Source organism: Rana temporaria, chromosome 7, assembly GCF_905171775.1.
Source record: "Rana temporaria chromosome 7, aRanTem1.1, whole genome shotgun sequence".
Classification (NCBI taxonomy): Eukaryota; Metazoa; Chordata; class Amphibia; order Anura; family Ranidae; genus Rana; species Rana temporaria.
The window spans coordinates 139,191,147-139,217,197 of NC_053495.1; the positions used below are offsets into that span (position 1 = coordinate 139,191,147).

The following is a 26,051-nucleotide window of genomic DNA, read 5'->3' on the forward strand; positions in this document are numbered from 1 at the left end:
GATTTTGATACCGGTTGGCCCTTTTTGGGACCATCTGGTATAATGAATAAAACATCAGTTTTACGTATCTGAGCTGTAGCCTGCAGATAAACTTTAACTGCCCTCACTACATCCAGAGAGTGCAGTAACTCTTCCTCCGCTGACTGCGGTTCAGGAAAAAAGAAAGGCAACACAATGTCTTGATTTAAATGAAAGCCGATACCACCTTTGGCAGAAAGGCAAGATGAGGGCGTAGTACAATTTTGTCTGTGACAAATTAAATAAGGTTCTTTAGAAGAAAAAGCTGCTAACTCCGATACCCTTCTGGCGGAAGAGATAGCAATCAAAAAGGCCACTTTCTTGCTCAAGAGAATCAAAGGAATCTGATTAATAGGTTCAAAAGGGTGTTCTTGAAGAGTCGATAATATTAGTGTATTAGTGTACCCCATGAAAAAAAAATTGGTCTGGGCAGGAAGGGTGTATAAATGCCCTGTATTGAAGTGGTTAAATAAAAAAGTGTGCCACCACGTTCTTAAAATACAGTTCTGGAAACGCACCTACCGCTTAAGTCTGATCACCCCAATCTTACACCTGGTGGAGGTATGGATTTGGAAAGCGATGGAAGAGTTCCAGATTCTCGCATACCAAAAACAGTGAGTAGCAAGAGAACGTTTTGCAGCAATGCTGTGAGGAGCAGCTAATGTGAACCAGTGAAGTCTGCATATGAAAATGTGCTGCTTGCAAGTCTTAAAGACAGTACACCAAATTTTCCTGTGTTAAAAAGCTGTGTGTGTCTGACTGCAGAGATGGGGAGGTCAAACGCAAAAAGGAAGAAATGTTTGCCGAGATGAGAGACAGAACTCTGTGGCTGGAGGGGCTGTAACCGACAGAACAAGCCCCAGACTGGTGCAAGATGCACTTGGCTGCACTGGAGCAAAGAAAAAAGGAAACCAAACCAGTGCAATGAGTGCAGTTGCCTGTGGCAACAAAGGAGAAATCTGTACAGCCGATTTCATATGGCCTATGTTGCCTTCTGTACATGTTGAAGACATTTTGGCTAAATTCGCAATGATTGCTTTCTCCCAAGAATGGCTCAAAGGTCGCTGGGTTGAATTGGTGCAACCGTCGGAGGAGTAGCGAGAGGTATACTTTGGGATGTGTCATAACAGAGATCACTACGACAATTTCCTGGGAGCAGTCCAATCTAGAGAGAGCGCAAAAAATTCAGCAGGGAGAATGTGGTCTCCCATAGCAACAGTAAAAGTAGATTTGCAGAGAGGTAGGAACCGCAGCGGAGAGGTGGCTTAAATTTTGAGTGGAGATATTGGTGCTTAAGTGTCCGTCGCCCCTGGCAACCGTGGTGAAAATTTTGTTCGGCCTACAGGGGGTGACAGAGCACAAGAAGTCAGTGTTTTCATCTTATAGCTGCTTGTGTGAAGTGGTCAGCCCAGAGAAGAGGGCACCGTATCCAGCATCCTGCAAGGGGTCTTGTCCAGGTGTGCGAGTCTGCTCTTAGCCTCGGCAACAGGAAATCGGCTTGTCTGCAGGGGATGTTGGAAAATCGCACAGTGCAGGATGCCTACTGCTAAACCACTCTGTGTCCATGTGGGTGCATTGGCTTGTGAGAGCGCAGCAAAGAAGGGACAACGCCCTCAATTGAAGCATTCAACACCTGCCAAAGGGAATGGTAAGACTGTTGTCGTTATAAATGTGAGAGAGACTGGTCATGGGACTATTCCCTGTGAAGTGGGAGTAAGTCCAGTGAGAAAATCTTCTTTCAGAGACTTGCTGCAAATTAATAACCAGGGTAGTAGCAAAGCACAGATTGAAGCAGAACCTGTAGCAAGCTTGAGGACTGGCAAGGACTCATCTTCAGGTAATGTACTGTGTAGCAGGAAGCCAAGTGGTAAACATGAATATAATGTGTTGCTCGCTAATGCGATTAAAAATGCGGATGGTAAAAATGTGACATTGCATCCAGAAATGTCAGGGGTGACCACTGAGAAATGAGGTGAAAAGTGATGTGCCAGGTATCCTACAGTCTCAAATTGCTAAATGTGCCAACGCATCCTATACAAGGCAAGAATGTGGAAAATTATGCTAAAGTGTATTAATGACAATGTTGATGGTTTAAAGTCTCCCATGGAAACCACAGACAGTGCTGTAGAGTTGTCCCAGCTGCTCAGGTGGAATACAAATGGCAAAACAGCTCACGTGCTGGAGCATGAATTATCACAATCTGATGTAGTTGACAGTGCAGGATGCCTACTGCTAAACCACTCTGTCCACCTGTGTCTCCTTGGGCAGAGGGAGCAGTGCTACAGAGTTCTGCTGATTGAGGCGAGACTATCCCAGTCTATCCTGTCTGTGCTCCAAAGGTATTAGCGTGGTGGAAGAAATTTCTGTTGGTAATGGTGAGGTGGACACTATGGCTGCTGTGACCAAGACTGCAGAGCCAGTAGTCACAGATGCATTGGCTGTTGCAGAAGTTAACCCCCTGCAGTCAGAAGAGTTAGATAAGGGCGCATACATGGCAGAGGTTTTGTCCACAGCAAAACAGATGGGTAATGTTGAGTGTCAGAATTACAGTGGATTGGGTAAGGACTTGGAAAGCCTCAGTGTTGCTGAAAATGAGAGTATGACACATGCATTTGGCAGTGCTCAAGGGGAGCTGTAATTTGTGCCAGTTACCTCCGAGGTGGGGGTCTCCAAGTTTCTCTGCCTCTCAAGCCTTGACAAATGAGCCCCTCCACCTCGCTAGTAAAGGAAGGAGTCACTAAAGTTCTAAGTTAAGAGGTGGGATGTTTAGAAATAACTGAGATGTTGTTAGAAATGTTGGAATTGGGGAAATCCCTTTTGCTGCACATCTGCATTTATCCACCGCAAATAGGCGACCTGGTATTGCAAAGTGCCAATCAGTGGATGCAGGTGGTACAGGCGATATTAAGCAATGTTGATAAAAAAGTGGTTACGGCAATGTTGGTTACTTTTGTGTTAAGTGGTCTCACAGTTCTCTGTGAGAGTGCTTCCAGTGGCAGTGGTGTGTGGAAGGGGATCATGGGAACTGCTATAGGAAACAGAAATGATAGACATAGTGGAAGTCTCTCTGTATGTTGTTGTGATAAAGTGCATTCCTGCTGGTGCGGATGAGCAGTGGTTGGTACATGGTGTGTGTAATGTCTCACCCGCTAGACATCATGTGAAGGAAGGGCCCGGAACAGACGCAGCAGTAGTGGGAATTCTGTCCATCACTTGCAAAGAGGTGCAGTTTGAAGTACCCGGAGACACTCCGACAGGAAATAACAGTGTTGGTAACTGTAACAAAGAGTGTGTAAACCCATGTTGAATGTTGTCTCACAGTGTGCTGGGTTGCTTCCTACTGATGTGGTGTATGAGAGGCACTCTAGAGCACTGTCGGACATCTCAGAGGTAATGGTTGAGGTACCAATGGACACAGAAATGGTTAAAGAGATTGGTGTGAAAACATGTGGGAAAAATGTGCGTTGGTAGGACAGTCGCTATTGGAGTGTTGGACAACAGGAGGCGTGGTGAAATTGCAGGAATGTCCCATAGTGAGTAACTTCTTGCCTGTAGGAGGTCCCTCCAAAGAAACTGTCTTAGCAAACAAGGAGACAAGAGGTCCTGATGACAATAATATTGAGTTGAATAACCCCTTGTGGAACATTGCTATTGAGGTTAAACAGAAGGCTGTGGTGTTGATGCAAGATGGTTTGGTTGCCAAGGGTAACCACACATGGGTTAGTGAACCTGACAAACAGATGGTTAGTGTTGCGTCAGTGAGTGAGAGGGGGTCAGTTCTTGACAGGGTTCATGGAAGTGGGTCCCCAACAGTGGGTCTGTGAAAGGTCAGATCCAGAGGCCAGAAGGTAGAAGAAATAGAGAGATTAGTGGTAGCCCACGGTTCAGGAACAAGTGCTGGTGGAATCACACCCAGGAGATGATGTGGATGGAGTGCCCCTTTAGAAAAAAGGTTGGTCAGATTAGGACTTCTGCTGCTGATCATTGCCTAAAGCCAGCAAAGCATTTAAAAACACCTCTAGGGAAAAATACAAAAAGGTATACTCGTTTTACCGTTGACTTCCATGGTGCAAGGGGTTTTGTCTTCCTCCTGACAATGAGATCTCAGATAACGGTGAGTATCACAGTAAAGATGCTGCAGCACAGTGCTGGGGGTGTCTTCTCTTCTGGAAGAATGATGGCATCGCCTTAATCTTGGCGCTGTGGCCGGGAACTGGGGGAAAGGTAACTGTACTATCTAATCCCCCACAGTTTTTTTTTAACCTTTTATGCTGCCTTTAGAAAGGGGAAGGGGAGCCATTTAAAAAGTGGACCTTAGTTTGGAACCGTTAAAGGTAGTATGGTTAGGATATATTGGTTTGCTGGTGGAAACATACCCAGAAAAATAAATGGGCCTATGCAGCTAATCAGTACCATCTGAGGTATGGCATTAGAGCCGGTTCACACTGGGGCGACTCATCAGGCGACTCAGCTGCCTGACAAGTCGCGTCCCATTCTATTCAATAGAACCGTTCTAATAGGAGCGACGCACTTAGAAAAAGGTTCTTGTACGACTTTGGGGGCGACTTGCATTGACTTCTATACAGAAGTCATTTTGCAAGTCGCCTCTGAAGGCAGCAAATTTAAAGGGACGTACCTGTATGACCATTTGCCTGTCCGTGCCATTCTGTCGACGTACAAGTTCGTGCAGCGGTCGACAAGTGGTTAAGCCAGCAGCCCCTCAAAATATAGGACACGCTGAAATACTTGACAGCTGCATGATGTAGGGAGCGTTTAGGGCTGCCCTAAATGCTAGTACCGTTCAGTACAGCATCCAACCATAGATTTGGACAGGCTGTAGGTCTGGATGCCTCACCTGTGCATCCCCAAGCACAGTAAAATGCTTTAAACCATACAGGCCAAGCTACTTATGTGCATGAGAGCTCAAATGTTTGCTTTTGTTATACATTTTCTAGAACAGCAGCGAGAATCTAACTCGATGCGAAATGGCAACTTATCCACTTTCCCATCTCTAATTTACATGACGATTATAGTTTATATTTTATTTTAGCAATTCAGAAAATTACAAAAACTTTAGCTTTTTTTTCCTCAAAGGACACACAATCCTCATACTGTGCAATTAATAGTGCAATTAATAGTGCAATTCATAAACACAATACTATAGTGCAATAACTAAAATTTAACTAGAGATATCCCATTGGCACATTTATTCAGAATTAAAGAAAGCTGACAGTGTTGTTACAGCACATTTTAAAACATGTCAGTCATCAGTTGACACTGGGCTTAAACAACTGGTGTAAAGGGAATTAATTTTGATCCTAGAGGCACTGACCTACATAATCTGAATCACTGAGTTAGCAGTTCCTTTTACATTTGGTTCAAATAAACAGATTGTAAAGTGTGGTTAATCAAACAAGCTGAGGAAGAAACGGCTTCCAATAACCAATCTTGCATGCAACATTTTAAGTTACTTTAAACATATGGCATTATCTGGGGTTTTTACTATTCCACATAACAGCCACATGTAACTGGTTCACCAGGGCATATAAAAGCAGAATACATCTTGATAAGCTTCAACAATATTTACACGCATGACTGCCTGTGTCCAATTTAATGTTATAAATCCTCATCTTTTGGGGTGGCCAAAAGCTTTAGTGAAATCGGAGAAACATGCTACAATACTGAAATTTCAACAACCTTTTAACCACCGGCAACAAAGCACGCTTTGCAGAAATAGTGTGATACACATTTACAGTGAGCTCATTTATACTTACAAGTGACTGAACCAAAGCAGAAAGGCAACTATTCTGCAGATCTACTGGCAAACTGGCAAAACTTCTTTCAGACCAGCATTTCACAAAATACTTCTCCATCCATCTAAAAAAGGACATTAATGCAAAAAAGGACAATAATGCAAAAAAGGGCAAGAAAATTAAATGTTCAAAATGAATACATTTGAAAAATGTGTTTTAGCCAGGTCAAATGCAGGTAAGATTTCCCAAAGACATAACAGAGCATCTAACTATCAGCATACTCCATCTGCATTCAGAACAAGAAAACTAAAGCAGACCATAGATTATGCAGTTTTTTTGCCTTCCACCAGGGGCGCAAGGCAAGAAATTTGCTAGACTCCCCAACAGTAGCGCTATTGTGTTGTGCTGGCAGGGAGCCTTCCCTTCCGGGCCGAAACACAAGGATCACAGCTTGCAGCTATAGCCATGAAAAAAAAAAAAAAAAGAAAAATCCAAGATCCGATCCATTGGTCACCTTCAGTACAACCAGCCTGCCCATAGATGGCGCATGCGCTGAAGACGGCATAGTTCGAGGACATTGCAAATATCTCCTAAACCGTGTAGGTTTATGAGATATTTTAAGCACCTACAGCTAAGCCTAGAATAAAAGTGGTCTGTAAGGCTTTATACATCACAGTGCTTGTGCGGTGTCATTTGGTCCCCTGTAACACCTGGCTGATCCTGCCTGGCCATACCCTCCCCCCTGTAAACTGACCACAATTTATCACGGCTGCTGAGCCCGACACCATGGTCAGTTTACGTGCCTCCATCATCCGCATCCCACCATCTGTCTCCTATGTGCTCCCCCCACCCCTGCTCATGAAAGTACCTGCCCCTACAAATCCTGCTGCTGAAATAACTTTCACATCTTCATACCATCTGTGTTCAAATACGGTGTACCCCTGTGCGTTTTTTTTTATATATAATAAAAGGCTTGCTATACCTCAATTTACAGCTCTTCTCAGCGATCACATGATCGGTTGTCTCCCCCCCCCCCCCCAAGTGTACGTCAGTGGGGAATCTCGGCTCTGCACGCTGCATCTGTCAGACGGAGAGAAGAGAAAGCCAATCATGTGATCGCTGAGAAGGGCTGTGAAATGAGGTATAGCAGGCTTTTTTATATAAATCACTCACAGAGGCACACAGAATTTGAACACAGAGGGAATGGTATGAAGCTGTGATGGTGGCTTAACCACCACTTTAAACTGTCCCACACCCTGTTTTTTCCCCCAAAAATTTCCAAGTGCAATTATTATAGCCCATAAAAATGCAATCTGCAAGCACAGTATTCAATGCATGTAAAGAGCAGTGAAGCATGCAATGTACATAAATATACTTACCGCATACACGAGGTATACAATGGCTCCTCTCCTACAGAATAGGCAATAGAGAGACAGTCCAACACTGACTGTTGCATTCCAACAACAGGCTGAAATAGAAAAAATGAAGCATTCCTCAGCACGGCCAGTAGCAAAAATATATCTATCATATCATCTATATTTCCTTTAGTAAATGCCTGTGCAATAGGGAGGACAGCTCAAATCAACTGTTGAAATATGATACGCAACCAGTAAGTTTGTGTGATGGTTTTCGTCCCACTGGCTCTATAACAGAAACAAGATTATTGTTAAATGAAACAAAAGACCATCTATAAATTTGGCAAGGCCGACACTCCCACAGTGTGATGTTTACTAGATGGGTAAAGAGCAAAGCATCTAGATGAAAGGGTCAGCTATACGTATTGCTGGTGTTAATGTTCAGAACACACATTGATCGGCAGATTTATTAAAAAGAAAAAAAAAAATACAGAAGCTTTATAATCTACACTAATAAACTGTTGGAATTGGAGTAGCTGTTCTGGCCAACAAAGCTTTTATATCCACCCCACATTGTACACGAGCGATTGTAAAATGCAATCACCATTTGAGAGGAGAAAATAACCAGAATTATAATATAAATCTCTCTATCTAAAAAAATTCCCAACTCTGATTCTGTTTTTTATTTATTGTGTGTGTGTGTGTGTGTATGTACACACACACACACACACACACACACACACACACACACATTTTATATATATATATATATATATATATATATATATATATATATTACATACACACACACACACATACAGTGATGAAAATAAGTATTTGAACACCCTGCTATTTTGCAAGTTCTCCCACTTGGAAATCATGGAGGGGTCTGAAATTGTTATCGTAGGTGCATGTCCACTGTGAGAGACATAATCAAAAAAAAAATCCAGAAATCACAATGTATGATTTTTTTAACTATTTATTTGTATGATACAGCTGCAAATAAGTATTTGAACACCTGAGAAAATCAATGTTAATATTTGGTACAGTAGCCTTTGTTTGCAATTACAGAGGTCAAACGTTTCTTGTAGTTTTTCACCAGGTTTGCACACACTGGAGGAGGGATTTTGGCCCACTCCTCCACACAGATCTTCTCTAGATCAGTCAGGTTTCTGGGCTGTCGCTGAGAAACACGGAGTTTGAGCTCCCTCCAAAGATTCTCTATTGGGTTTAGGTCTGGAGACTGGCTAGGCCACGCCAGAATCTTGATATGCTTCTTACAGAGCCACTCCCTGGTTATCCTGGCTGTTTGCTTCGGGTCATTGTCATGTTGGAAGACCCAGCCTCGACCCATCTTCAAAGCTCTAACTGAGGGAAGGAGGTTGTTGCCCAAAATCTCGCAATACATGGCCCCGGTCATCCTCTCCTTAATACAGTGCAGTCGCCCTGTCCCATGTGCAGAAAAACACCCCCAAAGCATGATGCTACCACCCCCATGCTTCACAGTAGGGATGGTGTTCATGGGATGGTACTCATCATTCTTCTTCCTCCAAACACGGTTAGTGGAATTATGACCAAAAAGTTATATTTTGGTCTCATCTGACCACATGACTTTCTCCCATGACTCCTCTGGATCATCCAAATGGTCATTGGCAAACTTAAGACAGGCCTTGACATGTGCTGGTTTAAGCAGGGGAACCTTCCGTACCATGCATGATTTCAAACCATGACGTCTTAGTGCATTACCAACAGTAACCTTGGAAACGGTGGTCCCAGCTCTTTTCAGGTCATTGACCAGCTCCTCCCGTGTAGTCCTGGGCTGATTTCTCACCTTTCTTAGGATCATTGAGACCCCACGAGCTGAGATTTTGCATGGAGCCCCAGTCCGAGGGAGATTGACAGTCATGTTTAGCTTCTTCCATTTTCTAATGATTGCTCCAACAGTGGACATTTTTTCACCAAGCTGCTTGGCAATTTCCCCGTAGCCCTTTCCAGCCTTGTGGAGGTGTACAATTTTGTCTCTAGTGTCTTTGGACAGCTCTTTGGTCTTGGCCATGTTAGTAGTTGGATTCTTACAGATTGTATGGGGTGGACAGGTGTCTTTATGCAGCTAATGACCTCAAACAGGTGCATCTAATTAAGGATAATAAATGGAGTGGAGGTGGACATTTTAAAGGCAGACTAACAGGTCTTTGAGGGTCAGAATTCTAGCTAATAGACAGGTTTTCAAATACTTATTTGCAGCTGTATCATACAAATAAATAGTTAAAAAATCATAAATTGTGATTTCTGGAATTTTTTTTTTTTTGATTATGTCTCTCACAGTGGGCATGCACCTACGATGACAATTTCAGACCCCTCCATGATTTCCAAGTGGCGTAGCGATGGGGACTTGTTGTGCCCCATCCTACGCCAATTTGTACCTGGGGGAGTGGGAGCAATCCCTCCCATGTGATAAGGCCCTCGTTGATGGTCTGAGCCACATTAAAATGTGGCGAAGATACATCGACGACATCCTGGTCATATGGGAGGGCCCTGAGACCTCACTATTACAATTTTTCAACTGTCTAAATTGTAATGCCTACAATTTAAAATTTACAATGACCTATGATAAAAGTAGCATTACTTTTTTGGATGTCAGACTATATGTAGATGCCAGTAGACATCTTTTTAGCACCTTATTCCGGAAGAGCACAGCCGGAAACACAGTGCTCCACGCTGACAGTTCTCATCCACTCCCTCTGAAGAATTCTATACCTTTTGGACAGTATCTGCGACTGCATCGCAATTGTTCCAGTGATGCACTTTTCTTCGAGGAAGCTGGCAAACTTCAGAACAGACTTCTCTCACGAGGTTATAGCCGTAACTGTTTACGGAAGGCCTATAACAAAACCTATCTTTCCTCTAGACATACACTTCTATATAAAAAGAAGTCAATGTCTAGTTCCGATTCAGATGTCACCAGAATTATCCTACGGTTTTCCCGTCAACACAAATCTTCTCTAAGAATTGGACCATTCTAACAGATGATCCAAAAATTAAACCACTTATTGCTGACCACCCTTCCATCACTTTCAAACGTGCTACTTCGATCAAGGATTGCCTAGTACAAAGTGAGTATAAGGATGCTGTTAAGAAAAATAAACATTGCCCTGTATGTGGTACTTTTCCATGCGGTCACTGCTCACACTGTCCACTCATTAAGAAGGAAAAGATTTTTCGACTTCCCAATGGTGACCTTTTCAAACCTTCACATTTCACCAATTGTCAGACCCAGTGTATCGTTTATTTGATGGAGTGTGAATGCGGTGTCTTTTATATCGGAAAGACCAAACAAGAGTTTTGGCGAAGGATAGCTAAACACATCTATAGCATGGAGATTGGCAATTTATATCTCCCCATTGGGAGACATGCAGTATCTCAGCATAACTATACTGTACCCAAAGTTTCCTTCACCGCGCTCTATAGAATTCACATTCCAGATAGAGGCAGTGACTGGAACAAAATTCTGCTCCAACATGAGCAGCGTTGGATTTTCAGATTACAAGCTACAGCCCCGCCGGGCCTAAACGAATCAGTTTATTTTGCCCCTTTCCTTAAGGGCTTTGTATCTGGGAAAACACAATAACTTATACGTCATTTAAAACAAAATCCCCTCTCCATGATTATTTTTGACTCTTTACATAGAGCCACTATCCTCTTTATCCCATGGCATATCTCACCATGATCATCCCACTTAATATCTGTCGCTTTAGATTGTCTTTAGCCATGTGATACAATTACCCCACATATTGACCGGACTACTGTGCCTATGTTAGAAATGCCACTTGAGGTTCCTTCCCTTGCTATGCCTTAAGCCCTTTTAGAACAATACTCAATACAGCTATATTTATGTAGTCACATATGTAGAATGGGTGAAAATTATTGCTGTTTTTTTAGATCATACACACTAACGTTGTTGCATGTTCATTCTCATTCATGTAATTCTTGTAATGTGATTATGGAACCTTTTTTTTTTATCATTATGTAATTATTTTGTCTTTTTCTATTTACCTTCTCTCACCAAGGTAAATAATAAATTTAACCACTTCCTCATTTTGTATATGCATATTATCATGTTTTTTCCCACCCATGTCTCCTTTATTTCAAGGTTTTTCTATATGAATGTAATGGTGGGTGGTTTTAAAGGTGTACTCCTTGTAATCAAAAAGCCAAATTAAATGTTATGAGATGTTTAACCCTTGTGTGTTCCTTTCCAGTCACAACACAATAAATCCTCTGAAGAAAACCTGTAAGGTCGAAACGCGTTAGGAACAGTTTATACTGCAACATAATTTATTAGCCGTATAAATGCAATGTTGTGCACTGTTTATACATATGTAAACCTTGTCTCTGTGCCATGCCGCAACTTATTTTCTACTATGCAATAATTTTTGCCCCACTTTTTGACCAAGGAATTTTATATATGTGAATAAATACCAATTTTTACTACATTGAAATCATTTTTTGTCTATCTGAGCTGCCAAAAACCCCAAATGGGAAAATTTCTCTATTGTATACACCGAGGTGAGCAGCATTTTTCTCTCCACTATCAGTGTTTTGTCCCTTTTGAAGGAAGTCAGTCAATCTTCCTTCTCCCTCAGTTCCCCTGGGATTCTCTCTTCACTCTGGGAGGGTGAATTCTGACAGTGATCACCAGTGGAGTGCTGAGATCACAGCTTCTTAAAACTGCCCGTTTGTGTCAGACCATGGACAGATTTTCAGTGTGCAGAGATAATTGACAGAACACGTTCTCCCCGATCATGTGGTTTCATAAACCGTTTATGAGCCGAGATCAGCGGCGATCCTCAGTATCACTGCTGTTCACAGTTTCAAAAAAACGGACACCAAAGTCTGGGCTCTAACTAGGCCATATAAGGACATTTACCCTTTTCTCCCTCAACCACTGTGTGGCAATTTTTTCTCTTTGCTTTGGGTCATTGTCTTTTTGGAAGGTAAACCCATTGACAACTTTCTGCCAGAGAGCAGCAGATTTTCCTCAAGATTTTGACGGTATTTTGCCCAATCCATTTTTCCTTCTATTCCAACAAGTGCTCCAGTCCCTGCTGCAGGGGAAACACCCCATAACAGGATTTTACCACGCCCCATGCTTTACTGTAGAAACTGTGTTGAGTATTGGATTTCCGCCAGACATATCTTTTGATGTCGAGGCCAAATATTTAGAACACCTTTTTCCATGTGGGCTCAGAATCTCCAAAGGTACATTTTGGCAAAGCTCAGCTGTGATCTTTTTAGTGGTAGCTTTTTTCTTACAACACTCCCATATAAGCCATATTTGTGGAGAATTTGTGATAGTTGTTGTCCCATGCACACAATGACCACCCTGTTATACATGCCTGCAACTGCTTCAATAGTTGCTGTAGGCCTCTTGGTAGCCTCTCTGACCAGTTTTCTCCTGGTTCTATCATCAAACATGGTGCAATGTCCTGATTCAGGGAGGGTCGGTGTTGAACCAAATACCTTCCACAGTGGCGAGATTGTACAAAATCATTGTCTCTCTGATATCGCCTGTCCGCATGACCACTGCCTGTATGCTGTCCGCCTGACCATCTCTTGTATCCTGTTAGCAGGCTCTAACTACCTCCCGTATCCATATCCTCTTGACCATGTCCTGTGCCATGTCCATATCCTCTGACCATGTCCTGTGCCATGTCCGTGTCGCCTGACCATCTCCTGTAACATGTCTGCAATCTCTGACCATTTCATCTTTTATCATGTCAGCAGTCTCTGAGGGAGAGCATGGAGAGAAGTTAAGAGTGGGGGTGCCGCCAAATTGAGGATCACGAGAGAAGTCAGATGTGCGTGGACTGTGTAGAAAAGACTATAGGATAAAACCAGAGCTGCCAAGCTGGAGTTGCCTGACTGAGCCCTGCACGGTGCACCTGAGAGGTCAGTCTGAGGAGGGGTCACTGATGTAATGGGGAGTGAACACAATGTAAGGGGGCACTGAAATAAAGGTTCCTCCTTATATCAGAACCCCCCCCCTTACCTTAGTGTATTCACTTTGAGGAAGGTAATCTCTGGTCACCAGAGTTCCTCCTCATTAGTGTTCCCAATGTTCCCCTTTACAGAGTCTGCAGGATTTCCTCTTACAGTGCAAGGGAGAACTCCGCAGACCGTGATGCAAAAGACAATTCTGCAGACCCCGATTTAACTCTGATGTAAAGGGGAGCGCAGAGCCCCCCTTACATTAGAATTGCCCCTTAGATCATGATCATGTGGCATTGTCCTTTACATTAAGGTACACAGAGTTCTCCCTTGCACTGTAAAGAGGAACTCTGTGCTGGCTGGGTTATATTATCTTGCCGGTAAATTTCACTTGGGGGGGGGGTATGGCAACACTGCTTGAAAGTGAAATGGCTTTGTGTGCCATTGAGAAGGTGATTAGCTACACTTGATTGAGTTGACAGGTAGTTTTTAGGAGGGGTGTGATCCTCAGTGTTTTTTTATATTGTTTTTCTGACATGTTGGTGTTATAGCTTACACTTGGATGGTAGAAGTTGCACAATTATCAGGTGAATATAAGGTTAGTGAAAAAAAAAAAAAGTGTCCATAATGGAATTATGCGTCCAATTGACCTCAAATTCCTGATTGCGTCCCATTGACCTCAATGAAAAAAAATGTCAGCCACATTAATTACATTTAAAAATTTAAATAAGAAAAAAAAAATAAAAAAAAAAATGTCCATTTTGGTTTTCGGCCAAGTGCATCCTGAATTTCTGGGCCAGAATTTATTTTGGTGCAACACTAGTATAAGCCATCAACACACCAAGTTTCCCCTATATCAGGGGTCTCCAAAGTTTCTAAACAAAGGGCCAGTTTACGGTCCTTTAAACTTTAGGGGGGCCTGACTGAGGTTGGCAGCACAGTGGTGCAGAGAGTAGCACTTTCGCCTAGCAGCAAAAGGGTCGCTGGTTCGAATCCCGACCACGACACCATCTGCCTGGAGTTTGCATGTTCTCCCTGTGCATGCGTGGGTTTCCTCCGGGTACTCTGGTTTCCTCCCACACTCCAAAGACATGCTGGTAGGTAAATTGGATCTTGTCCAAATTGGCCCAGTATATATATGTATATCTGTGTGTATGACTGTGTGTCCCAAGCGTGTCACGATCCTACGGGGTAAAATGACCGCACCAGCCAAGCAGACTCTGGCTGGAAAAAGCGCCCAGAGGCGATTCAGTTCGCATGAGTTGCGCTATACAAGTCATTCATTCAACCATTCATTCATTCATTCAAATGCCTCAAGGGCCAGATAAAAGCAAGCAAAGGGCTGTATCTGCAAAGCAGGAACACGGATCATTGCCTTCCACTAGTATAAGCACCTCCCCCACACAGTAGTAAAACACCGGTCAGGTACACCCAACATGGGGAGGTGAAAATAAAGTTACAAATTTAGGTCAAAATGTATTCTGCTGGAAGCGGGGAGGCTACAATTTGAAAATCTTTACAAGCTGCCAATTCACCAAATACAAGTATAAGATTTCAATGAATTTCTTTATAAGACATTTCAAAGCATGTACTTATAGCAGAATTGTTTAGCATGGGGTGTGTTCCACTTCATTGCTCTTTTATCTACATTGTAGTAAAGGAGACACACCTTATTGCTGAGCTAGTTTATTTTAGCTTGTCATGTACAACACAAGAAAAAAGAAAATGTACCCCATACCCATGACATCAACTGTACTATATGAAGCTATAGAAATTCCTACATATCTGTCACAGTGGGGCTCCAAAAACCCTCTGCCACCATGCTTCAGCTATTCTGTCTGTCAAGGCTTTGACAACTTTGCCTCCCCCAAATGAAATCAGATTGTGTAGAACTGAAAAGAAACAGAATTAGTTTGCATTTTGCCATTTACTGTATAAACAGAGAACTATTTGTTCCACCTATTTTTAATGGATTAGTGCTGTAAATGGCACATTTGAAAAAGCTTTCCCTTAAATCAATATTACAAAAGTCAGATACTGAGCAGCATTGAATGCAGAACAGTTTGTGTCTATTGATTATGAAATCATTCCTTTTAACCCTCAACATAAAAAAAAAAAAAAAGTTTGTTATTCAAAAGAAAATTAAACCATGCCCGATGTAATTCTAGTCTACGGAGTAATATAGTAAGCCAACGTGAACCAGTCAGCCAGTATAAATGTATTCATTTTAATCAAAAGGCCCTGCCTAGTAGCAGGAAACACATGGTGCTCAGCACAGTATTTGATAGCCCGAGACGTTTTTCCTTTTCAACTTCATTCAGGGAGTTCCGGTCTGTTTCTCAGCAGCTCATCTCACTCGCAAACTATTTCAGAGAGTCTGCAGTTACAGGAGGCCAGTGAAGGATTGTTTTAAGGCTCAATTTTTTTTTCTATCAGAAAGGGATTTTAACATAAAAGATAATAAAAACATACAAAAAAAATACTTTACACTTTTCAGCATATTAATGATGCAATAAAAAAAAAAAAAGAAAAAAAAGAAAGAGGAATTGGGGTATTCAACCACGGTGCCCACAGCAATTCAAATTTGTCTGGTCGGCCCCGGTGTTGAAATATATTCTTCTCCAACCTGAGGGTAGCTCCCATCAGCTATCCACTCCCGTAGCGTAGGAGGCTCAGACGCTTTTCAGTGTTGGAGAATAAGCTTACGGGCTTGGAAAAGAGCTCTACCTATTGCCTTTTTCGGGTTGTCTTCATTTTGGAGGTCATACCAAGAATACATGTTTTGGGGTCTTGTGGGACTTTGACCAGGAATGCTTTATTAATGGTGAGGACCCCCCCTCCTGTATTGGTGTAACTTTGGACATCTCCATAGAAGATGAATGAGATCCCCATGGTCTCTAGAACACCTGGTACATTCAGCGTTATCACTCATGCCCATCCTATGTAGCTTCACTGGTTTGAGGTGGACCCTCAACACAATGTATAATTGGGATAGTTGTTGTGCTGCATTAGGCGAGCACCCCTGAATAGCCTTGTAGCACCTCTTCCCACTGGTCCTCCTCAAAAGTACCCACGTCTCTCTCCCAGCGGTCCATCACGTTGATGAGAAAACCAGTTAGAAATATATTCAGCAACAGGAATATATTCATACAACCCTAGATATAAAACCTTTGAAGTAAGATACCTCAATCATATAATGGAAGACAGGGGCCGGGCGGTATGTCCATAGATCACTACCTGTTTGTGCTTTAATTGCATGTTGCAGCTGTAAGTATGGGAAGTGCATCATTTGAGGCAACCCAAATTTTCCCTGCAATTCTGCAAATGTGAGCAGTCTGCCATTTGAAAAAATTTGGGCCAAAAGTATAACACCCGATGCGACTTCCATCGCCCTGCACAAGTGAGAAGCAGCAATTTCCCATAGTACTCGTTGTTCCATATGGGGCTATGCTCTGTAAAGCCATTAATATCCTGCAGCTGTTTGACTTTATTCCCCACTTTTTGGATTAGGACATATGTGGGGAAAGTTTTTTTAGACTCTGCAAAGTATAAAGCCTTAAGCCCTATGGCCATGCTTCAAAAGGGCTTTAGTTGTATCCTCACTTCCCCCCTCCCGCTCCAGGCCCTCCAAGGATGGCTTGGGCAATATGTTGTAGCTGGGCAGCCAGGTAGTAGAGCCACAGATTGGGGAGGGCCAATCCCCCCGCCTCCTTAGGTTTTTGAAGCTGTTCCAATCTAATCCTCAGGGGTTTGTTAAGCCAGAGAAAGGCACTAAATAGGGAATTAATGACAGGGAATATTTTAAGTGGGACTACCGTGGGAGTATTATGTAGAATGTATAAAAGTTGTGGCATGAAAATCATTTTGGTAAGATTTACTCTGCCTACTAAGGACATTTTTAGTTTGGACCATATTTTAGTTTTGTCCCTGATGCGGCCTAGTAGTAGGGAAAGATTGAGGGATACATAAATCGCGTGGCTGCGGGGTCACAAAAACTCCCAAGTATTTGACTTTAGATGACACCGGGATGTTGGAGTGTATGGTCCTGTGTAGGGGCAGAGTCTAACATCATGGATTTGCTCCAATTGATCACCAGTGCCGAGAAGGATCCGAAATCGCCCAATAACAGTCATGACCTCCCCTAGTGACCCAGATGTGTCTCCCAATAGTAACATAGCATCATCAGCTTAGAGCATATGTTTTTCGTGTATCTGGCAGTATTTAAAGCCAGTTATTAAAGTGCTGGAGCGAATCAGGGCAGCCATGGGCTCCATGGCAAAAAGTAAGGGGGACAGGGGGCAACCCTGTCGGGTCCCTCTATGTAGTGAAAAAGGATCAGACGCGGCCTGCTTCTCCGATTACCCCTGAGGGGGAGCTATAGAGCAGTTGTACCCAGGAAAGTAAGACCGGTCCAAACCCAAACTTGGAGTTGCCCAGAGGTATTGCCACCCAATGCTGTCAAATGCCTGTGGGCATCCAATGACAGCAACGCCCTATTACCCGAATTATCTGCCCAGGACTGTATATTAAGGAACAATCGGTGTAGATTAATGGCAGTGGATCGTATGAAGCTGGATTAGTCCAGGTGTATAATGGAGGAGATTACCTTATGTCTTAGTGCCAGTACCTTTGCCAGGATTTTTGTCAGTTTGTAGGAGCGAGATCAGCCTGTATGAGCCCAGGTCAAGTGGGTACTCTCATGGTTTGAGCAGTAGAACTATACTGGCTCGTGTCAGAGTTCAGGAGGTGCAGGGATTCCCTAGCCGAGTTGATAGTCTTAATCAGTTGTGTAAAAACAATATGGGGACATTATACTACTACCTAAATCAGTATACCATCATCCCCAGGTGCCTTAGCGTTGGGAAAGGAGTTGGTTGCAAATGGCATCTCCTCTATGGTAATGGGGACCTCCAACATACCCTGCTGAGCCTCAGTTAAGCAAGGCAGTTCAATCCTGTGTAAGAATTCTCGAACTTTCCTCAGTGAGTGTATCCGTTTGGATTGGTAGAGATCCGAATAGAAGTTCACAACTCACCTTTCCTGCCTTATCGTGTAGGGCCCCAATAGAGGGGGAGAGACTGTTGAGAATGTACAATTTTCGCTAACAACCTGCCCGTCTGTTCCCCCTCATAAAAGGCCAATTTATTAAAAAGAAAAAAGTTTCCTGTCATCTTTAGAAGCATCTAACTGGCTAATTGCATCCTGGGCTGCTATCCATGCTTCCCAGGCACCCTCTTCTGAATTGGCAATGTACTCCGCTTCCAAGTGTCTCACCAGTCGCGACGCCTGCTCCATTTGTGAAGACGTGTTGCTTTTGATAGCATTGATATATATAGTCCCCTCAGAAACGCTTTAAAAGCATCCCAAGCGGCATACAGTTCAGATTAGTCAGCGTGTCTCTGCCAGTAGGCCGATATTTCACTAGCAATTTTGATGCGAGAGGGAAAGATTCAGCCAAAGGGCATCAAGTTTCCATGGTGTTCTGGGTAATTACTTGCGGGCTTGACAGTTAAGCGAACCATTAGAGAGGGAATTGTCTAAAATACTTCTAGTTAAGTATTGCACTTCTTCAATATATTGGGAGGTAGATGTTCGTGCATTGACACATCTATTCTGGACAGATAATAGGCGAGTTTGGAGAAGCACGAAAATCTCTTTCAGGTTTCAAAGTATCCAGGGATCTATCCATCCTACTTCCTATAGAAGGTATATGAAGGAGGTATGTACACAGCTGCTAGGATAAATGTCAACTGAGAGATTTGGAATATATCAAAATACAAATCGTTCTTTTTGGTTAATTACTGAATCGATTAACTGAAAATTCGGGGGCGTGGCCAACGACCGGGATGCGAGGACGTGATTTGCCGGAGCTCCGTCCACACCGCACACATCCTCACTAGATCTTGCAACCCAGCGATCCTCAGGGGTCCCTTCTACCTCCCAGGCTCCTGGACTCTCGGCCACAGTAGGAGATGGTCAAATACGCCCTGCTATGGAGAATGCACCGGGATTCACGTTGCATTACGCCATGCAGCAGCTCCAAAATAAACACCGGCCAGCCTCATGCACACAAGCCCTGCCAGCCATCCTCTGCCTCCTCATCGCAGCACCATCCAGGGAAGGGTGAGTCACAGCACATTCCCACATGTAGCCCTGAGGAACCCCTCTTGTTCTCCCCCTCTGAAGACACTGATCCTGCAGGCCCTGCAGAGCCTACCTGGCACAGATCATGGAGGCTATACAGCACAGCCATGCTTCCCTCACTACCCAGAAGACCGTTTGAGGTGTAATAATTTGCGCTTCCTAAGGTTCCCGGAGGGTTCAGAGGGCAGGGCTCCTGAGGCGTTCATGGAACAATAGCCAACATCCACTTTTGGCTCCTCCACTTTTTCTCCATTATATGCCATTGAGTGAGCGCATAGAGTTCCTCTGCTCCCCCTGCCCCACCAGGTGCCATTCTTATCAAGCTACTACATTTCCAGGACAGGGAAGCGGGGGGGGGGGGGGAGATAGAGAGAATCCTTTAATGGTAATGGGATCACCATTTTTTCAGATTTCTCAGTGGCTACACAGAAGCAGGCGGCTACTTTTCTGGCCATTAAGATGACAGAGAGATGCACCTATCCTACGGCATGCTGTACCTGGTGCAGTTCATTTATCAAGGCAAGGCCTATTTGTTCACAGATGCAGCACAGAGTGGATTCCCTGGCACCTCCGGATAGAAGGAATCAGAATCGGAGATCCCGTCCACGCTGAAAATCACTACTTTGCATTATGGCTATTCACCTCTTGCTTGCAACCCCCCTCACTTGATCACTGTTAACATGAGGAAGTGGTGAACAGGACACCCCATTCCTTAATGTCCTCTCATCATCCATTATCAGAGTGAGGATAGGGGACACTTTAACATCTGCTACAGATCATTGGGGCAGTAGTTATTTTGAATGACTCCCAGTGATATTCTTCTGCTCCCAGTTGGGATTATGCTCCCGCTATGTCTGGAATTGTTCTCCTCAGAACCTGGGTTACCAACTACATTTTTGTTCTGCGGTCCTGGATGGCAGCCAGCTGCCTCAGACACTTTCTGTTTCTCAGGTTTTGTTGGCTGTGGGACTATATTAGATACCCCCTGCTTTGCAGTTTTAGTATGAAAGCTCTCATGTGTTTGGAAGCCGGGAGGGTTAGGGTGGTTTTGAATGTTGTGGGATCGCATGTTGGGGGGTTCCTTTTGTTCCCCCATTTTTTTTTTTGGTTCCTTCGTTTAATCATGCACTTTTTGGCCTAGTCGCCATTATTTTTGTCCAGGTACCATATACAGACGGCAAATTGTTATTTACACTCCACTCCTCGTGATGCATGGTTCTTCTTCCTTTGGATGACCCCAATGCGCCCCAAGGGTAAGTAAATAAGACTCCTGCTTACCTATGGCTAAGTTGCGCCTAATTTCATGGAATGTTAGGGGGCTTAACACCAAAGTGAAACGTTCACTAGTGTTTGATTACCTGTCTAGGCACAATCTGCATGTGATCCTTCTCCAGGAAACCCATCTACAGGGGTCTAGGGTCATGGTCCTCAAGAGAGCTAAAATAGCGTACGCCCTTTACTCCACATACTCTGCGTATGCCAGAGGTACATCAATCCTTATCCAAATCAGCCCGTCACCATTAAACATATTAAGCTGGACCCTAATGGCTGCTTTGTAATTCTAGAGCTAGAACTCCTTGGTAAACCCTATACGGTAACTAGCCTGTATGTTCACCCGCCCTTTACAAAACAATTTTTTTAACAAGTGATGGGCGTGCTGCTGGAAGGGCCCTTTATTGACAGCCGGTGATTACAATACAGTACTGGTCAACTCGTCTCCTCCCTGACCCAATTTGACTTGGAAGAGGTCTGGAGATGGAGGCATGCGGATGTGAAGGAGTTTTCGTGCCAGTCCGATTCTCATGGCCTCCCATCACGTATAGACCTGTGTTGAATGTCATCTGATCTAGAATAGAATATCTCCCCAGGGCAATATACGACCATTTCCCTTTGATGGTGGACCTCGCCCTGGATACATCTCCGCTGTCACGGACTTGAGTCTGGCTGAGATGAAATCCTACTGGATAACCAACAAACAAAGCGCCTTCATTCCTGTGGTATGGGATGCCTTTAAGGCCACTACACGAGGGTCCTTTGCAGCAGCTATTGGACGGGCCCGTAAGGCATCCCAGTCCAGATTGGTGGACGTGGAGAAGGAAGAAGGAACTTAGAGATGCAGAGGGCACATACTCTGCGTCTCCCATTCCTGATACGCACGCAGTGTGGCGAAATAGGGCCAGGGACCTGGAATTAGTACTTCTGGAGCGCACTCAGAAAAAAATTGCTAGACCAAAATCAAAAGGTGTTTTGAGTTTGGTGACAAGAATAGCCACCTGTTGGCCTATCTTGCCAGACCTGAATATCAGCCATGCAACATCCCGAGAACCACAAACTCTGAGGGCGCTGTAGTTGAGCAAAATAGCGAGATTATGGAAGCGTTTGTCTCATTTTAATCCACATTGTATGCCACTAGAGCACACTATACTATAGTAGAACTGGATGACTATTTGTCGCACATTTCTCTTCCGAAATTGGCGGATCATCATGCCCTTTTGCTTGATGCTCCTCTCACAACTGAGGAAAAAGAGGAGGCCATAAAATCATTTGCCAGAAATAAAACGCTGGGCTAGATGGTTTCCCCCATAGAGTGATATATGCAGTTTAGGGAAATGCTAATCCCCCCATTTGCTTTGGGTATACAATTTTGCCCTGAAGTCAGGACAACTTCTGCCCTCTATGTCAGAGGTGCTAATTGTTCTCATATCCAAACCTCACAAGGACCATCTTCTTTGTGAATCATATAGGCCGATCTCGCTCATTTTAGACGTTAAGATTTTGGCTAAGGAGCTCACCCGGAGATTGAACAGTCATTACATCCATTATTGGCGCAGACCAAACTGGATTCATCCCCTTTGACTTTGTCAAATGGCCATACCGCCTAGAAGTCCTGGCTAAATTTGGATTTGGAGACACCACTATTAAAATGGGTACAATTACTATACTCTTAACCTACTGCTAGACTGGAGGGGAGGAGCAACCCGAATTGCGAAACATACCTTACAATTACCTGCTCTCGAAGGGAGTCTGGACCTCCCCTGCTTACAAACCTACTATATTGCATCGCAGCTGGCGCACACGCATTGGTGTTTTTTTTATATTTTAATCTTTTATTTTACCACAAAAACAAAAAAGGTAAGGGAAATATCAACTTACATGTTATCACAACTTTAGTCCATCAAATATATATATATATTTACACTTTCCTCCCAGCCTTAATACATCTATATCAACAGAACAATCCACGATAGAACTATCTATATACTAACTTTCAATTATCTATATTCCCCTCTTTCACTATTGCCATGTTCCTGGGGCTTTTAAAGTATTGACTGATGGCTTCTCTCTATTTTTCCCTTCCCTTCCAATTTTCCTTTACTCCCAACCCCTAAATAAAACGAACAAAACACACAAACACCCCCAAAAAAAGGGAAGGGGGGGGGGGAGAAGAGTCCCTCCTTCCCCTTCCTCCAAAAGAGATGGAGGGGTTTGATCTCTACATTTCTCTATGTGCAGATCCATACCTCCTAATGGGTACCCCCTTACTCCTCAGGTGCCCCATCTAGTAGTCTCTTCCCCCGCCTCCGAATGCATAAATAAATTCCATCTCATCCATGTTTGATTGTACTGTTCTCTCTTATTTTGGGCTGAGAGGACCAAGTCCTCTATAGCCCCCCATTTCTCGTACCCTATTGAGCCACTCTGCAATTGAAGGTGGTCTAGAATCTCTCTACATACTACAAATCATTACTTCACTCCACGACTGACAGGCTTGGGGCTATTGAACGTAGATGGCTTTCTAAAATACCTGAGCTGACAGAGGACATCTGGAGGGAAGTTCTCCCCATCCAGGTTGCCTCTGTCATCTCTTCCTGTCACAAAGTCATCCAGACTAAATTGTTGTATAGGTCCTACTTCACACCTTGTTTGCGGTTTAAATTGCACAGACTGCCATCTCCACTGTGCTCTCGGTGCAGAATGGCTGATGGTACATTCTTCCATATGATGTGGGATTGTACTCCGATAAGAACGTTCTGGTCAGAGGTTACAGACTTTATTAGCTCCTTAACTCAGAAACCCAATATCTGTAACCCCATAATGTGCCTGCTAGGATACATTGATGACAAAATCTAAAAAAAAAAAAATGTACAATCTTTTATACGCATAGTACTATTTTATGAAAAAAAAATAACTGGAAGTCTCAATCCTCGCCCACTATAGCCTTCTGGCTTAATATCGTGAACCACGCTATACCATTGTACAAGATGACATATGAAGCTAGAGGATGCCCGAAAAAATTCTCTAAGATTTTAAATTCTTGGGTCAGCTCAGTGGAGTACTGCAACGCCTATTTTGTAATGAATGGATTACGACTATAACCCTGACTTATGTCTATTCTGCATGTGTCCTCGTACTCGCTGTGACTGGAAGATTGCCGAACAGTAATACGATTTATATTATGTTTTGTATCTGCTAACTGAATTTTAGATTGATATACCTTTTCTTTTTTTATGTACTGGGTGGAGCACTGTTGGCTCCAGATGTATACCTCTGTGTGTGTGTGTTTTTTTTCTGTTGTGCAAAAAAGCATATAAGGGGTGTGTATCTAAACTCAACCACAGCACCTGTGTATCAATACATAAAATACTGATGTATGTATTCTAGTGTGCAAGTGAAAACTTACACATACAAAAAAATATTTCATAAGTGTGAAAAAAAGTAAAATGTGTATAGTCCATAGGACAGTGCTGTATATCAAGGATCCTTAGAAGGAAGAAATAAACCCTTCACAAAAGTTCATATAGATATTCAGTGTCCCAATTATCCAATATAAAACAGTAAGATAACATTTCTGTGGATGTGGGAGATGTTCAGCAAACACGACACCCAGGAGAGTGACTCCAACACCAGGGAGGGGGAGAAATGAATACTCTTACCCCATATAATGAATGGACACACACACACATCAGCAGCGGTGGGTCAAAAAGGCAGTGACAGATGGTCTGAATCAGTGTCTGGATTTCAGGAGTTCCGGTATATTAAAACTGGTGACATTATCTGATCAGGTGCGAATACAAGTTTTCCTTCACAGGATTCCGACCTGCAGGTGTGCCTGAGAGGATCTGTCACTGCCTTTTTGACCCACCACCGCTGGCGTGTGTGTGTCCATTATATGGGGTAAGAGTATTCATTTCTCCCCCTCCCTGTGTTGGAGTCACTCTCCCGGGTGTCGTGTTTGTTGAACAATCTCCCACATCCACAGAAATGTTATCTTACTGTTTTATATTGGATAATTGGGACACTGATTTATATGAACTTATGTGAAGTGTTTATTTCTTCCTAAGGATCCCTGATATACAGCACTGTCCTATGGATTATACACATTTATGATTTTTATTTTTTTGTATATGCAAGTTTTTCACTTGCACACTAGAATACATACATCAGTATTGTATGTATTGATACACAGGTGCTGTTGTCAAGTTTAGCTACACACCTTATATGCTTTACTCCTATTATCAAATTTTTAGGCTTGGCTTTAATTAACAGTGTTGCATCTGTGTGTTTTTTTAGTTTTTGTTTACAATATGTCTTATTGTTCATGCTGGCTGCTATCATTTCCACATTAGTAGCGCAACTTTTTACACATACACTGTTTTGTAAAAAAAAAAAACAAATACAAATTTTACCTTTATATTTTTTTACTGAAAATCTAGGGAGCGATGTATCAAAACACTCACCCCCCTAGAATAAGGAGATATGAGTGGAGCGATACGCCCATCCCACCCATGCAGAACCCACACATGACAAAGTCCCTGGTGTCAGATGAGTTTCCTGCAAAACACACCGCAGGGAGGGGTTTCCTGAGAGCGGTGGACACCATAGTGTGCTTAAGGGGGTCATTCAGGCCCCTAATGTTCCTTGAGATAATGGAAGCATGGGTCATCATTAGGGCACACAATGGTATGATGTTGGTACTGTAAGCGTTCATACCAGGCCAGCCACCATGTCTTTGTGGAATGTGGCAGCCTGACGCTTCTAGGAGATTCAGAGAGTCCTGCTGGTTCCAAAGTACGTAGCAAGGTCTCGTATGTCGAGGACAGTCTCACACCTTTTCCATGAAGGCATGCAAGGACAAATAATATGTTGGAAACAATTTTTTTTTTAAACAGAACAAAAAAAAAAAGGTAAAATTGCAAAAAGGGGAACCCCTGGGAGTCCCACCCCTGTGGGAGACAGTTAGTGCCTCTCCTAAGAACTCGCGTTGGGCAGTGTTGGAGTCTCCCTTTCCCAGTAAGGCACAGGAGCATCAATAAAAAAAGGAAGAAAAAAAAATAGAGACAGTAACAACTGTATTAGAAGATTTAAATACAGTAACTAATTGAAGCTGAACTCTGGCTAATACTTATAATAAGCAGTTACTTCCCCTTTTGGGATAAAGGTTTTACATGCATAAAATAAAAGTTGATCATTGGAAGCAACCCTGCCAGTGTCTCATACCTGTAACTGCAAGAGAGCTTTTCTGTTGGAAAACAGACAGACAGACAGACATACTTGCTGGATCACCAAAAGAAAATGGGCCAAAAAAAAAAACAAAAACGCTTTTTTTTCCTATTACAAGGGATGTTTATATTTCTTGTAATAGGAATAAAAGTGGACACCATTTTTTTTTTTAAACGGAAGTAAAAATATATAATTTTTTAATAAGAAAAAAATGTAAATAATTTTTTAAACACGCCCCCTGTCCCGCCAAGCTCGCGTGCAGAAGCAAACGCATACGTGAGCAGCGTATGCA

General features: G+C 43.1%; 1 protein-coding gene across 2 annotated transcripts in view; it reads right to left on the reverse strand.

Moving 5' to 3' along the window:
* BTBD8 (BTB domain containing 8) overlaps window positions 1–26,051 on the reverse strand; it is a 124,368-nt gene that overhangs the window by 46,459 nt on the left and 51,858 nt on the right. For both annotated transcript variants that reach the window (XM_040360036.1, XM_040360035.1), the window contains exons 9-10: window positions 7,151–7,239; window positions 5,793–5,895 (exon numbers count right to left, since the gene is read on the reverse strand). In XM_040360036.1, coding sequence (XP_040215970.1) covers window positions 5,793–5,895; window positions 7,151–7,239 — 192 coding nt within the window. The remainder of the gene's footprint in view (window positions 1–5,792; window positions 5,896–7,150; window positions 7,240–26,051) is intronic.